Source organism: Eleutherodactylus coqui, chromosome 1 (genome assembly GCF_035609145.1).
Source record: "Eleutherodactylus coqui strain aEleCoq1 chromosome 1, aEleCoq1.hap1, whole genome shotgun sequence".
NCBI lineage: Eukaryota > Metazoa > Chordata > Amphibia > Anura > Eleutherodactylidae > Eleutherodactylus > Eleutherodactylus coqui.
Genome location: NC_089837.1, coordinates 284,069,245 through 284,085,765, shown reverse-complemented (window position 1 = coordinate 284,085,765; position 16,521 = coordinate 284,069,245). Strand labels below are relative to the sequence as shown.

At 39.8% G+C, this 16,521-nt stretch overlaps 1 protein-coding gene across 3 annotated transcripts in view; it reads right to left on the bottom strand.

Annotated features, from left to right (window-relative positions):
- Positions 1-2,927: 2,927 nt before the first annotated feature.
- CUEDC1 (CUE domain containing 1) overlaps positions 2,928-16,521 on the bottom strand; it is a 150,316-nt gene continuing 136,722 nt past the window's right edge. For 2 of the 3 annotated variants that reach the window (XM_066572378.1, XM_066572372.1), the window contains exons 9-12: positions 15,587-15,680; positions 12,056-12,114; positions 11,641-11,713; positions 2,928-4,242 (exon numbers count right to left, since the gene is read on the bottom strand). In XM_066572378.1, coding sequence (XP_066428475.1) covers positions 4,236-4,242; positions 11,641-11,713; positions 12,056-12,114; positions 15,587-15,680 — 233 coding nt within the window. In that variant the 3' untranslated portion in view covers positions 2,928-4,235. Of the gene's footprint in view, positions 4,243-11,640; positions 11,714-12,055; positions 12,115-15,586; positions 15,681-15,716; positions 15,971-16,521 lie in introns of those variants that run through there. The other variant, XM_066572384.1, reaches the window with a different exon arrangement.

The window sequence follows — 16,521 nt, the reverse complement described above, 5'->3', positions numbered from 1 at the left end:
GGATGTGGGCTGTGCTGGCCTTTCCCTGCCTGCATTGTGTAGAGTGACAGCTCTCTCCCAACATGCTCCCAAGTCAAACTTCAAAGTAGGATTTAAAAGCCACAGTGTTTCAGAACAAAACATACATGGGGACACCATGCATATATGTCCTGGGTTCATAATGCTGTGGTTCGGGCAGCATGAAACTAGTGACAGATTCCGTTTAAGACTGCTAACAGAATAAAACATACATAACCGTAAAAAAAAACAAAAACTGTAAACTAAACTACAATCAGATATCAAGTTCATTCATTTGTATGACGTGTCAGGGTACATTTCATAATTGGTCCAACCTATATTAATGATTTAGTAGTCCTTTCAAACTGTAGTATAATACTGTATGATCCCTATAGAAGTCTTACAACTTGTAAAGCAAAGACATCACTTCTAGAGAAGTCTTTATAACTTCTCTCAGAGAACATTTAGTATTTTAAAGTGTAACTATCATTATAAACTGTTTACTTAAATAAGTATTTACATATGAATACATGAAACAATGTGATATAAGTGGCATTTTCCTCACCTTTGAGCAGACTGTAGTCCCCCTTTCCCTGCTTGTAGACTCTGTAAGTACAGGGAAAATGCAGTCTCTCTCCCTTAGTTTGTCTGCTAGCGAACATATTGCTAGAGGAAAGGAGAGGCAGCATGTAGGAGACATTTGATGAGCTAAGAGCACATTATATAGCTCTTAGAATACAGAAGGAAGATTCTGCCCACTGAGCAAGCATAAATATAGAAATGTGCAGTTAAATAAAAACAAACTAAAGGAAAAAAAGACCAAAAATATGCAGGTTGGGCACATTCCTGGTTGTCCTATATCTAATATACCATAGACGTACAGCTTCTGAAAGGGGTTTTCCCATAATCAACATTTATCGATTATCCACAAAATAGTCGATGTTAGTTGAATGGGACTCAGCTGATCACTATTTGTATCCACCAGGATGACCACAATGAAAAGGAGTTTGTTTGGGTCTGGTACATTGCTGCTTCATACAAGTATGGGAGTTACAGATATAGCAGTGTGTTCTTACTGCATAGATATTAATGTTGATTACAGGAAACCCCCTTTAAAAAGTTATAATTTTTTTTTAACAATAATAATGCTTTACTTGGCCATGACTAACAACCATTGAATATAATTTAGCACATGGGGCATCACAGACTACGAATTAATCGTGGAATGCTTCCGAACATTTTAAATCGCGATACCTAGACACTACAAATTGTATATTTACGACCCAAATTCTAAAAAATTTGGGACTTAGTGTAAAATTTAAATAACTTAAGGAAAAATCAATGATCTGGAAGACTTCATATAACAATATTTTATTCACAACAGAATATAAAAATATCAGAAGTTGAAAGTGAGACATTTTTCTATTTCATTTAAAAAAAAATAACTCATTGAGAAATTGATGGAAGCAACACATCTTAAAAACGTTGGGACTGGCTTTACAAAAGGCTGGAAAAAAAGGTAGCAGTAGTAACGAAAAACAACTGAAAGGTAAATTTTCTACTACTATCACATGACTGTTTATAAAAAGAGGGTGTTAGGGAGGCAGAGTCTCTCAGAAGCAAAGATAATCAAATCACAAATCTGTGAAAAACTGCACCTAAAAATTGTGAACCATTTTAGAAAAATGTTCTTCAATGTAAAATTGAAAAAGATTTTCAGGGAAGGCCATGCATATTTCAGCAAGACAATGCTAAACCACATGTGGTATCCATAACGACAGCATGATTTCGCAGAAGAGTTCGGTTGCTTAACTGTCCTGCCTGCAGTCCAGACCTTTCACCAATAAAAACATATGGTGCGCAATGAAACGAAAAATCAAGCAAAGATGACCCAGGACAGTTGAGCAGCTAGCATTCTACATCAGACAAGAATGGGACAACATTCCTCTCCCAAAACTCCAGCAAGTGGTTTTATCACTTCCCAGACTTTTACAGACTGTAGTAAAAAGAAGATGTCATGCTACACAATGAATGTCCCAACATTTTTGAGATGTGCGGCTGCCATCAATTTCTAAATGAGCTTTTTTGAATGAAATTGAAAATGTCCCACTTTTAACTTCTAATGTGTTCTCTGTTCTATTGTGAATAAAATATGGTTATATGAGATTTCCAAATTATTGCATTCATACTTTCTTAACACTTACTTTTCACATAGCACTGCCACTTTTTTGGAATCGGGGTTGTAAATATATTATTTGTACTGTCCAGGTATCACAGTTTCGAAAGTTTGGAAGCATGACACAATTAATTTGTAGACTGATGACCCATGTGGTAAAAAAAATAAGATTCAATGGCTTTTGGTTCTGGCAGAAAAACATACCGTATTTTCCGGACTATAAGGCGCACCGGATTATAAGGCGCACCTTCTATGAGCGCATTATAAGCAATCTTGCTTCATATATAAGGCGCACTGGATTATAAGGCGCAGCACATTAGTGCTGTGCAGGGGCCGGAGAGGCTTCTATCAAGCCTGATAGAAGCCTGTCCGGTCAGATCGCGGTTGCTAGGCAGCCAGGGGCCTTCTGAAAGGCCCTAGGGCTGTCTATGCAGAGCGCCTAGCAAGTCGTGCGCTAGATGGGCACTCTGCATAGACAGCCCTGGGGCCTTTCAGGAGGTCCCCGGCTGCCTAGCAACCACACAGCGTCCCGCGATCTCATCGTGGGACGCTGTACGGGCCCCCTGAACATCGGTTGCCGGCTGTGCTTACAGCGGGCACCCGGCGGCAGCAGTTCTGATGAGCCGCGCCGCTCGTTAGGACTGTTAACACTTTAAATACCGCTGTCAGAGTGGTATTTAAAGTGTTAACAGTTCTGACAAGCGGCGCGGCTCGTCGGAACTGCTGCCGCCGGGTGCCCGCTGTAAGAACAGCCGGCACCCGACGTTGTATGGAGCAGGATCCACCCGCGATCCCGCTCCATACTACTACTTGTTTGACTTGCGAACGGGCTCCCGGAATGGAACCTGTTCGCAAGTCGGGGAGCACCTGGACTGTCGGGTTCATATATAAGGCGCACCGGATTATAAGGCGCACTTTCTATTTCTGAGAAATTCTCAGCATTTTATGTGCGCCTTATAGTCCGGAAAATACGGTACCAGTTGTTAAAAATAAACTTTTTAAAGCAGTTTTCCCATAATCAACATTTTGAAAACATTGCATTCTTTTTTTCTTTTAGTAGTTTTAGAATATTTATTTTTCAAAATATCCATTTATACTGCATATTCATCTCTACACATGTTCGACAGTACATGTCATGTGCATCGATGACTGTTATTCTAATGTATAGCTAATACTATGTCTTTTCAGAATCCTACAAATGAAAATAATAGCTTCATGAAGAGCAGAGACTTATCAATGTCGTTTTTAGATTCAGGCTAGAAAAGATTTGCAAACAAGTAATATCTGCAGTCAAAAAATATTTTTAAATGTAGATCCTGAATATGCAAAAATACTATACTTCTACGGATTTATTTTAATAATTATATCAAATGCCAGTTAAGACTGTTTAAAAATCATAATAATTGCTTATTGTAGCCTACACTGATCCATTTTTAAAAGATTATACTACCTAGAATTAAAAAAAGAATGATTTTAAAAACTATTAGCATCATGTCAGTTGCTATGTTGCTGGCTATTTTTAATTTAGTTTAAAATAAATCAGAAAAGGAAAAATGTTTTAAATGTATTAGTCTTTTGAAAGCCTAAAACCCAGCTGAATGTTGGTTAATAGATAGAGTTTGGCTAGACTTCACTGTTCAACCAACCAATGTACATAGAGTAATATACATTACGTACAATGGCTTTTTAGGGCAGTTTTATTGCAAGTTATTAAAAAGAACACTTGTAAGTATGCATGGACTCAAATACTTGCTTGTGCTGTTAAACAATCTTTAGTTACAGAATGGGTTATTCTTCAGAAGGAAAATAAATCATTAAAAAACAACTAATTTTAAAGCTGTATGGTTACTAGTCTCTGAGATTTGACTACCGTCATCAAATAGTAAAATATGTTTTAAAAAATTGTGCCATTGTATATACACACATGTATATTTATATATACATATTCATTCACCTACAAGTAACTGACTGCACTGCAATAGATAATCAAACAACATTTTTCATTTTTATTTAGTCTTCTCCTTATCAGCCAACCGGGTCCGTGCAGGATTTTCAACTAGTATTATGACCTACAATAGTGGAAAAGAAGAAAACAAAGTATACGGTATATATATATATAAGTAAATTGTGAATGTCAATGTAAAAGAAATGTACAAATAAAATATATTCAGCTATATATCCTAAAGAGGACCAGTCAGCTCTCCAGATGTCTATTTTTAGTAAATGCTTCTATTTTTCATGAAGTAACAATGCATGGAGCAACTCTTTTTAGAGGTCATTGTTCTATTCCCCTCTTATCTCTGGAAAGGTATGAACAAACTGAAAAATGGGTTCAGTACTATGCGTTGGACACATGACTTGTTTGGAGCAAAGGGTGTAGAAAACAAGGAAAATGTCTGTCGTCCAAGTAAAACATTTATTTCAACCTGATAGAAACCAATACTAAAAAAAAAACCTGACAATGTGCCTTCTTACATTTTCAGGCTACATGGAGCCCTTAGTCATAGATACAAATATACATGCCCATACAGTTTAAAAGGGTTAACCCAATTAGCAAACAGGAAAAAGATCACATGACAATATTAAGAGAAAACCTATACACTGAAAAATATTTGGAACAAATATTACTAATGTTAGATTACATCTATTCTGATGTTAAAGACCCTGCCATACCTAGGTTTGTAGAACAAACATCTAATTAGTCTGCTATGTAACTTTAGATGATAATCTTACAGGGCAGTTAATCCTCTGAGCTCCACATGCTAGAAACACGGAACAGTCTCCACCATGCACTACAGAAAAATGAGAAGAAAGTGCAGAGACAATTTCAACTGCAACATTTGTAAAAGACACGTGATTAGATATACCGTGTTTACCCGAAAAAAAGACCTATCCTGAAAATAAGCCCCAACCTAATTTTCCGGGATTTTCGGGAGGCTTGAAATATAAGCCCTACCGCAAAAATAAGCCCTAGTTACACAAAAAAATAAAAATAATACCTTACCTAGCAGGCTTGGTCCAGGTCCCTCCCTCTGCTCTACGGAGCTTCGGAGTCCCACAGTCCTTGGCCACTCCTACATCATCACTTCCAGGAAGTGATGGCTGTGATTGGTTACTGGACCGTTGTTCAACCAGTCAATGCAGCCCTCGATGAACCAATCACAGTCGTCGCATTGGTTCATATTGCCTACTGCAGCTGCCCGAAAATTTACATTGGAAAAACTATCCAAGAAATGAGGAAGAGAATGTCAGGACATCTTAGCACTATCCGTACTAAAAAGATACATCATAGAATCCATGGTGGTGACCTTTATTGCTTGAGATTTACAAGCCTCAGTCAGATTGGATTGGGACCTTGTGGTGGTACTTTGGATCAAAGATTGAGATGTGATGAATCTAGATGGATATTTAGGTTGAAATCCATGAGTCCTAGTGGTCTTAATAAAAATTTTCCATTGTCTCCCCTTACATAGTCCTTCTGGCTGATATGTATTTCCTATATATGGAAATCTATATGAGGTTTACAACATCTTTTTTAGCTGTAGCTTGCTGTACTCTAGAGCGGATGTATTAACCTATATTTTATATTATTCTTCTCTATGGCTTATCTAGCCCATAAAATATAACTTAATAAAGATAGTGATATCTGAGACAGTGGTATTTGCTATCATTGTTTGTTGGAGTATGCTCAGTTGATGTGGATTAGGCATTACAATCTAAGTGTCAGTATAATTGGTGGAGCAATCGCTATGGGATTGGTCAAACTATAACACCATTCGCTGTCTGTCAAGATTTTCTCACATCATTATTTGTTGCTGTCTTGTCTCTGGTCTGGATTGACTATTCAAATGTTCTGCTTCTCTTCTAATTAAGAGTTATCAGTTCAGCACTTGGCTCACTAGAGCCCTGGTTGTTGTTCACCTGAGGACGTAGATTTCAATAGGGTTTTGGTGGTGCTGACTTATTAATTCCCACATAGGCTTTTGGGAGTTGGCCATCCTAGCCTATGTTTTAGTGTGTATATGCACAATTACACACGATACTAAATTGATGACTGCTGGTCACATCTCATTGCTACTACCATTTGCCCCTTTATGCTGTCTTTGTCTTTTTTAAATAATAAAAATATTTAGATTATATTTTAGGGGAAATTACCTATGGGTATTTTTTGCCTTTGGCAATTAGAATTATGTTTGCTTTCCAAGCTTGTGAACAGTAGAGTCTTAACCACAGAACAGATGTAACCTTACATTATTAATATTTTGTACATTTATTTTTCAAGATATGTTTCTTCTTTTAATTTTGTCATGCTAAAACTGTGTGGGAGTGTGTATTTGTATCTAAGACTAAGGCCAGTTTCACATCTCCAGCCGGGGTTCTGTTACAGATCTGGATGAAAAATACCCAGAAAAAAAAGCGCTGCATGCATTGCTTTTTCTTCTATCCAAAAGCTGAATATCTGGCAAAAAAAGGGGGTGAACCCCATTATTTGCCAATGTGATCCATCAGGCGCTGTTCGGTTCCGTCCACAGACAGAAGCGTTCGGCCACGGAGATTACATTTTCTTGCTTCCCGAACGAAGCAGGAAAGCGGAATCCCCAACACAGATGTGAAACCATCCTAGTGGCTCTGCGTAGCCTGAACACATAAGCAGACACAATGTCGTTTTTCTTGCACTGGTTTTTTATCAAGTTGAAATAAAGCCTTTTTTTTTTTACTTGAACACTGGAGGTTTTCCCTCGTTGTTAACAGGATGAATAATAAAAATGACACAATGCAGAGTTCTGAGATAAGAGACACCAGAATTGTTATTTTGAGGGGGTATTTACTGCATAAATACTGCAGGAATGTTGTGTGCTATAAAATAGAGACCTGACATTTTAGTATCCAGAAAATAATATCTAGTGTAGTTTAGCTTCCCATACAAGCACCAAATGGGTAACCAAAAAGCTACATGCCGTAGCCATGTATCATTATAAAACTCAGTAGGTCCCTTAAGGCCCATTTGCACTGGAGGAATGTCGGGCAAGCGATGCCCGACACTCGTCCGCGCACATACTCGCTTCCGTGCTGTTACACAGGATCGAGTACCGCTGGGTCTCTGACAGAGCGGCCAGCGGGGGGGGGGGGGGGGGGGGGGGGGGGCCAGGACAGCTGGAGGAGATTTCTCTCCTCACGCTTCCCAGCTCCTCCCCATTCACTTAACACAGCGGCTGTTCAGTACTGAATGGCTGCTGCTTACACTAAAAATTTATCGCTTAGGATTTTATGGAGCTTAAAACGATGATTTTCATGCTTGCATAAAATGAACAATAAATGGTAAGTAAAACCAAGGGGAAGAGGAAAGATGGCATTTTTTACAGATACAAATACCAGGGTGCAATTTCACCTGAAATAAGTACAAACAGAAAATAAAGTATTAGAAGAAAATGGGGATAGAAACCGGAAACGAAACCTGTAAATCAACAAATTATTTTTAAAAATCCACTGCGGGGATAGCGCGAGATCATAGTGATCTCGCGCTATCCCCAGGACGTAAGTTTACGCTCTGTTGCGGGAAGTACCCTGCTGCCAGAACGTAATCTTACGTCCTGGATTGGGAAGGGGTTAAGCACTGACCCCATAAAATCAATTATCAGTCTAAAAGAAGTGGTAGCCCTAACAGCAATCTATGCAGTATAAATGCTTGAGAAAACATAAATAACTAATATACTAAACGTTAAAATGTAGGCAGCATTGTAAATGTTGTCTACCAGAAACAGATTAAAATAAAAGGAAGAACCAAACTACGTAATAATCCAGACTTAAAAGCTATCTCATTCTTTAAAAAATCCCACACAGATCTAAAAAATACTCTTAATTGATAAAAGCAGCGATGGAGATGAATGGCAAGTTCAATGTACAATATACGTGAGTGTATACATAATAGCGCTTCTTCTACAAGAAGTTGAGCAAGATAATGATCATCATTCAGTACATTGGTTATTTATGTGTTTCTCAATTTTTCATACTGCATAGGTTGCTATCTAATAATGGATTTTATGGGGCCTGTATTTTATCTATTATCCTTAAAGGTTGGCTACAGTGCTTTTGGGCGGATATTATCTGATTCTACCAGTACTATCAATATTTTTTAATGTGTGCTTTTAATATAAGAGTATGATTTTAAAAAATTTTTACCAATTGTGCTATTTTAGCAAAATCAACTATTTTATAGAGAAGGACTATCACCTTGGACTTTGCACCAGGCTATAGAGAGGTAACTCCTCTTTCCCTTTAATATTGAATATATGTACACATTTTTGTAAATTTTCATTTTATTTAGAAGTTGATTTAAGTTTTTGGGTTTTGTGTTTTTTTTGTCCCTACAGTTGATATAAAAAAGTCTACATATCCCTGTTAAAATATGTTTTTGTCATGTTACTAAATCTGACAAAGGTAAATCATATCAGATTTATATTCACCTTCAATGTTACCCATTATGTGTACAATTCCATTAAAAAACAAGATTTAATCTTCTAGAGTGGAAAGATAAAAATAAGAAAAGTAAAATAATGTGGTTGCATAAGTGTGAACACCGTCTTATATTTGGAGATGTGATGGTGTTCAGAATTTTGCCAATCATATTAAAAATCATCCAGTCAGCAAAAAGTACCGTATATACCGGCGTATAAGGCGACGGGGCGTATAAGACGACCCCCCAACTGTCACCTTATACGCCGGTATACAGTGGAGAAAAAAAAAAAAATTCATTACTCACCTCCCACGGCGTTCTGTCGCGCTCCGGCAGGATGTCGCTCGCTCCGGCAGGCTGTCGCTCGCTCCTCGTCCCCGGCGCAGCATAGCTTTCTGAATGCGGGGCTTGAAATCCCCGCTTCCAGAAAGCTAATACACACGCCGGCAGCCATGACAGCATTGAATGGCTGTGATTGGCTAAAGCACACGTGGCTTCAGCCAATCACACTATTCAATGACATCATTGAATGGGTGTGATTGCTAACACGTGCGCCTTCAGCCAATCACAGCCATTCAATGCTGTCATGGCTGCCGGCGTGTGTATTAGCTTTCTGGAAGCGGGGATTTCAAGCCCCGCATTCAGAAAGCTATGCTGCGCCGGGGACGAGGAGCGAGCGACAGCCTGCCGGAGCGAGCGACATCCTGCCGGAGCGCGACAGAACGCCGTGGGAGGTGAGTAATAAATTTTTTTTTTTTTACACTTTTTTTTTTTTGTATTACCGGCGCATAAGACGACCCCCGACTGCAGAGCAGATTTTTCGGGGTTCAAAAGTCGTCTTATACGCCGGTATATACGGTATCTGTAAAAAAGTGTTATGGTCTGATGAGACCAAAGTTGAACTTTTTAGCCATAATTCCAAAATATTTGGTGCAAAGCCAACACTGTGAATTACCAAAAGAACACTATACCCATACCCACAGTGAATCATAGAGGAGGCAGCAGTATGCTTTGAGGCTGCTTTTCTGATACTGGAACTAGGGATTTAGTCAAGGTGGAGAGAATTATGGTGGCACAACACCTTCAGGCCTCTGCTAAAAAGTTAAAGAGGAAAAATGCAGCATGACAACTACCCAAAGCATACCTCCAAGTCACCAAAACAATGGCTTCACCAAAAGATCAAAGTTTTGGTATGGCCAAGCCATAGCTAAGACATGAATCCCATTGAAAATCTGTGGATTGACCTGAAGAGAGCGGTACACACAAGATGCCCGCACAATCCGACAGATTTGGAGTGCTTTAGCAAGAAAGAGTGGGCAAAGATTGCAATGTCAAGATGTGCCATGCTGATAGACACCTACCCTAAAAGAACGAGTACTGTCATAAAGTCAAAGGTACATCAACAGAATATTAGTTTTTTGGTGTGCATATTTACGGAACCACATTGTTTTTTTTCTGCCTAAAAGATTTCAGTTTGTTTTTCAATGGAGTTGTACAGATAATGGGTCCCATTGAAGGTGGAAATAAATCTGAAATGATTCATCTTGGTTAATAATTTAACATCACAAAAACATTCAATTTTAATATGGGTGTGTACACTTTATATCACTATATCATTGTATTTCCTTCTAACAGCTTAATCTCTGCTTATATGTATTTTAAGTGAAATTGCACCCTTATATCTGTATCTTTTAATCGCACCCCCCCCCCCCCCCCCCCCCGGTTTTATTTTTGTCACATCGTCTGATATAGTTTCTCACCAGCAAATACTGAGGAATGTGTGCCATAACCCCAAAACACATCTACTATTGCTGCTTTGAATAAAACAGAGAAGTTGAGTCAATCCCCTGATATCTTGTGTTTCTCTAAGGCGCACCTATACCCAGCTTTTTTCTATTGACCTAAAGACCACCATGAAGACTTCTTCCAGACACAATTTTACTCTGCACACTCTCCCCATCCAGCCACTACCTTAAGTGCAATAAACAAAGAGAAATCAGCTCATGGCTCATATAGCCTTATATCTCCTGATGCAAGAATTGCATCCAATCTAATAGTGCCTTTCTATGCGCCGCCACACTGTGCTAAACATATTTTACCAATTCCTGAGGACATTTCCTATCTTATACTGAATAACTATAGAAAACAGCCCAAACAACGGAGTCTGACCCCTCCCATACGTCGTCATCATCATCATACTTCTTCATGTGTCCAGCAGTGCAGGCTTGAGCCTGACTCCTCATCTACAGGTGACTGCCTCTCCTGTCTATCAAAGCAACTATTTGCTTTGTCAGCTTTTCAAGGTCCCCAGTCACACGATTGTCGTTATACAATGAATAACGGCTATAACGTAAAGGTAAAAAAATAAAAAAAAGTTTTAAAAACAAAGTTACATCTCCCCTAATGGATCTGATCTGTCAGGGAAGGTGAAACTACTCGACACTGGCCTCAGAGATGTCCCACAATGATTTGGTTCTACAAGGACCTGCTGCCGGCTTCTGCGCAAGCGCATCACCGGCAAATTGTCAGGTGCATGCACAGAAGCGAGGAAAGCTCGGAAAATGTAATATCTCAATGGTAGCCAAGACTCTGGAGCTTTCACAGGGGCTGCGGTTTGTGGTCCCTGGTCACCAGATCGCCGTTATCCAGCAGTAGCTGGACAGAATATACATTCATAGTGTACACAGAGCACTCCCTATAGGTAATGGGGATAGTTGTCAATAGATTCATACATTTCCAGGAAGTATCTCAGAGGAATGAGATAATTCAAAATTCTAAGTTCCAGAGTTGTTCTATAGGTAAATGCAAGTATTTAAGAAAATAGAGGTGTCAGAGCAGCTGTCAGGTCACTATGAGTAGCCTGATACTTTAGGTGATGAGATCATTTAAGATTAGAATACACAAAAGAAAAACTGGCCATGTTGTTCATAGCAAACAGCAGAGAACATTCAAACACAGAAATATAAGATGGACAATCATCTGATCATTACAGTAAAGGAATTGTAAAACTAACTTTGATTGTCCTTCTATGTGAGTTTCCAGTCCTTCATGGTTCAGTTGTTTTAGCCTTGCCTGGACATCTTCATCTGACGAAATGAGAATATTAGATACATCTGACAAATGAGAAGAAATTCCTACTCCTTTTTACATTCTATAATGTAGTGAAATCTATACGACACGATACAAGAGTCAATGTCAACATGCTCATTAGCTAGAAAAGAAAACACCATTTGAAGATGCAATTACTTTTAATAAATCATTTATAAAAGAAATAATCAGGCATCGTTAAGACTAGAATGTCACAAGTAAGCGTTGATAAAAACATAATTATAATAGAAAGTATTTATTTGCAATATATTTAGGCACTTCTGCTCTTGTTCACATTAGTAGTTTTGACACTCACTGATACCCTTTAAATTATAACTCACCAAATGAATGGCCTTCAACATCATCCAAAAGATTGGCTGTGGAGGCCGCCGTTCCAAGACTGCAGTTTCTGTTAAGGGCAAAAATAATGCTGCTGGTGGTGGAAGCCTCATTTTTTGTACAATCTAGTGAGGGCCATGGTTCCAGACACAGATTAGTCAGTGATCAAATTCAAATGGTATTCCAAAATATTTTACTTGGTGCCTTTTTTATTCAGTTCTTTACCACAGGTTGCCTTTCATTACTTCCTACCTAGCTGTGCAATTATTGCCTCTGTGGACTATTTGTCATGTGCATATTCAATTAGACCTCCATAAAGTTTCAATCAATTCCGAAAACTATTTGTAGGCGCTGTTTTTTTTTTTAACAATAAGTGTATATGCCAAACAGACAGAGGGCGAAGAGAAAGTGGATAGCAGGGAAAAACAGGGCACCTAGAGAGTATTATCTAAGAAGAGATGGCCAGAAGCGACTATGAAGTATCTGAGTAATGGAGGACCACTTTCACCTCCCAAATTATTGTGATATTGTGGATAACCTCTGAAAGTTATCCAGGGATACAATAGAGTAAAGAAGTGATCGTAAGTGATAGACTCAGAGGCAATGATGGCTTCAATTCACACTGGTAGGGGTCGTAGAAACTTTTCAAACTCTTGGAACCACCAAAAAAAAAAAAAAAAAAAGAATACAAAAGGAGGGGGTGGACAAGGACAAAAGAAACAACTACAAGTAAATCATAGAACCTAAAGGCCCAGCTTAGTACCAGCTAAATAGTGAAAACTAAAAACCCTAACTGGGAAAGTACAAGCCATAGGAGAGGCAGTCTCCATGTTTACCCCATAATATGAAAAGATGAGTAATAAACATGTTTTATCAAGACAAAGAAAATGTCAAGAGGTTTGTTTTTTTTTTACCAAAAATTGCATTCTATTGCTAAAAGCTGGTCTAACACACGCGGATTTGAATTGCAGATTCTGCAGAACATCCACAGTAAAATTTGGGCATGGAAAGGCATGTCTTTTCCTTCACAATTGTGGGTACAAATTGCACATTCTAAGGCCTCATGTCCACGGGGAAAATCAGATCCGCTGCAGATTCTCCATGTAGAATCTGCAGCGGGTCCCTCCTGCCCCGCGGACATGAGCGCTGAAAATAGCAATTTAAAGGCATTTACCTATCCGGCGCGGGCGACGAAGATCAGCTGTTCCTCACGGCCGGATCTTCATTTTCGGCCGGCGGATGAATTCCTGACGCCGGCGGCACGTCGTCGACGTGCCGCGCGCATGCGCCGGGCACATCCGCCGAGCCGAAGCAAGGGAGATGCGGCCGTGAGGAAGAGCAGAGCTTCGCGGTCCGCTGCGGGTGAGTAAATGCTTTTAATTCCTATTTTAGGTCTCCCGCGGATCCGGACGGCTTCCATAGGCTTCAATAGAAGCCGCGGGAGCCGTCCCTGCGGGAGACCCGCATGAAAATGGAGCATGGTCCAGATTTTTTCATGCTCCATTTTTTTTTAAATCACTTTTATTGACGATCCGCGGGTATTTATGTACCCGCGGGTGGTCAATGCATCCCTATGGGATGCGGATCCGCATGCAGGAAATCCGCTGCGGATCCTAAATCCTATTTTCCCCGTGGACATGAGCCCTAAGAGTGGAAGAAAAAAATCGTATCATGCTCTATTTCATCGTAAATTCTGTGCAACTCGATAAAATAGGCAGAAAAGCAGGAATGCCAGCTGGGGGGGGACGAGATCTTTCTTTCACGCGTACGATACTCTGTGCATACGTGTACATCCGCGATCTTCCGTAATCACTTTCCGTAATGGATCGCAGGTCTTCCGCTGCAGATTTACTCGTTCAAGTGGGCCTGGCCAAAGTCGGAGACCGATAACATTTTTATGAGGGTTTGTTTTTTGCAAGGCAAACTGTAGTTTTTTTATTAGTACCATTTTGGGTTACATATATCTTTTTGATCAATTTTTGAGAGCCAGAATAACAAAAAAAATGTAATTCTGCCACTGTACTTTTAACGATTTTCACTGTGCTTGATAAATAGTGTGATATTTTAATAGCTCTGACTTGATCACTTGTACTATAAATTGTAATACCTCAGAACCTCAGTATAGAGGAATTTTCAATGTTGCCTATTAAGCCCTAACACTGGGGTTAATAAACATCCATGTATAGCAACCCTGGGAGCCTTCATAAGGTTTTGGGCTGTGTCATGATAAGCAATTGACACCCCTCGATTGCATCCTGGGACAGGCTGATGGGTCGCTGCTTCTGACTGCTTGTTCAGATGCACATCTAAATACCGTGTTACCCCGAAAATAAGTCACCCCCTGAAAATAAGGCCCCCCCTTAAATTTGCAGAAGTCCCAAATATAAGGCACCCCCCGATAGTAAGGCATAGTAAAGTGTGCAGGAAAGTCAAGAGGCCTGTCCCCTGCTGCCATCCCCGTTGTCTCCTACCTCCAGATGTATAGGTAGATCTGCAGACAGTCTGCTGTTATCCTGTCCCTGCTGTGCTGTACGAGTGTGCTGTTGTGAGCTCCCCTTGCTGGCTGGAAAAGTCCATACTGTATGTTCTGTTCCTGCTGTACACGTCTGCTGTGATGAGCTCCCCCTGGTGGCCAGAAGCTGCAATACCATCCCTGCTTACAAGTGGTACAGGAACTTCTGTCTGCAGACAGGTACGTTACTTTACAGCCCTTATTTTATTATGGCTCTGTGTGTGAGTCAGGCAACCTGTGTGTGATTCTTAAGGCTGGGTTCTCACAGAGCATATTTCCAGCGGTAATCTCGCAGTTTGGCCACAGCGATAAACAGCGAGATTTCCGCCAGGAAAGCGCTGCTTCAAAACCCACGGCACTCAGCCGCTTGTTTTGAAGCGACCTGGCTGCACGCTTTTCCATTTCTGTGGCCGGTGAATCCGCACCACAACACCGGCTTGTCCCAGCTTTGCCGTGACAGATTTGCTGTCCCATGGGGACGAGATTTCTGAGAAATTTCGTCCACAAAGCTGGCCAATTGAGGGATTAGCGGCCACAGATGGATTTGCCGCTGCGAAATAAGACACCCCCTGAAAATAAGACGTAGCGCATATTTGGGAGCAAAAATTAATATAAGACGCGTCTTATTTTCGGGGAAACAGGGTAGTAAACTGCTGCAATTTGAGTTAGTTCCAACCGTTGCAGTTTACTATTTACATCTAAACAACCATAGGATGACAAACTTAGGATAACAGAAATGGTGGCAGTTGCTAATAGCTGTTAACTGTTAAAAACAGCCGACAGAATGAAGCAGTCTTCGTTCTTGAGCTTGCTCAATACACCCTCCACAACCACGATACTTTTCTACATTATGTCATCAGGAAGGGTGTAAAAGTCAGAGATACAGCCTCTTGAAATCTAGTGAAATAATAACAGGTAAGTAAATAATTCAAAGCATGTATAAGTGCATGCAGAAGTGAATTTCAGTTGACATTTTAAACATTGGGTACTCTGTGTTATGTCACATAGCTTGATAGGATACACTTGGTGTTTGAGCAAATGTTTTCTTCGGGATTTTCTCATCTTTGTTTTGTCTGAAAACGCTCTGGCAATCTCCAACAATTTCTTTCTGGTTGCTGAAAGAAAATAAGTAAGTAAACACATTTTGAAAACCTCTTAAATTATAGTGAAACTTCACAAAAATATTCTGTTACTTCCCTAGGTGGGGAACATTTGATCACTAGATATTTCATGAGCTGGATCCACAGCAATCATCTCAGGATTAGCGTTGAGCAAAGATTTTAAACAGTTAGATTCAAATCAGTTCACACTGAACTGGAACTTCATCAATACGAGTGGTGGTAGTCCTTCTGTGGCTGATTGGTTAGCGCTGTTCCCTTGCAATGCTGGGGTCCTAGGTTTAAATCTGACCAAAGACAACATCTGCATTGAGTTTGTATTCTCTGTGCTTTATAATAATAACCTTTTTTATATATAGACAGTTCTTTAGATCACTTGATGTTTTCACAGTCTGTATTCACCTATTAATATTTTTTTGGAGTATGAGAGGAAACCCACACAAACACAAGAAGAACATACTAATTCCATGCAGATGGGCACTTGGTTCCAGTGCTGCAAGGCAACAGTGATAAAGACTGAGCCACACATCCTCCCTTTTGCTCTGAACTTTTAGCAAAGTTTGACGCAAAATAGGGTTTGACTTGTTCAGGTTCACTGAACATTAAATTGGGCTGAATAAATTGTCTGTCTTGGTGAGACAAACCCTTCAAATGAATTGTCCAGTTGCAAACTGCTCATTAATAGTAACATGTAATCCTCATTGATCATCTGTTTGCTGGGCCAGTATACTTGCGTATTGAGCTGTTTCCTGCAGGAAGCAAACAGCTTCATTTTCAGTTCAAGTGGTTCCACTTGGTATTGCAGGCAAACTTCCAATTAATTAAACTAGGAACTTTG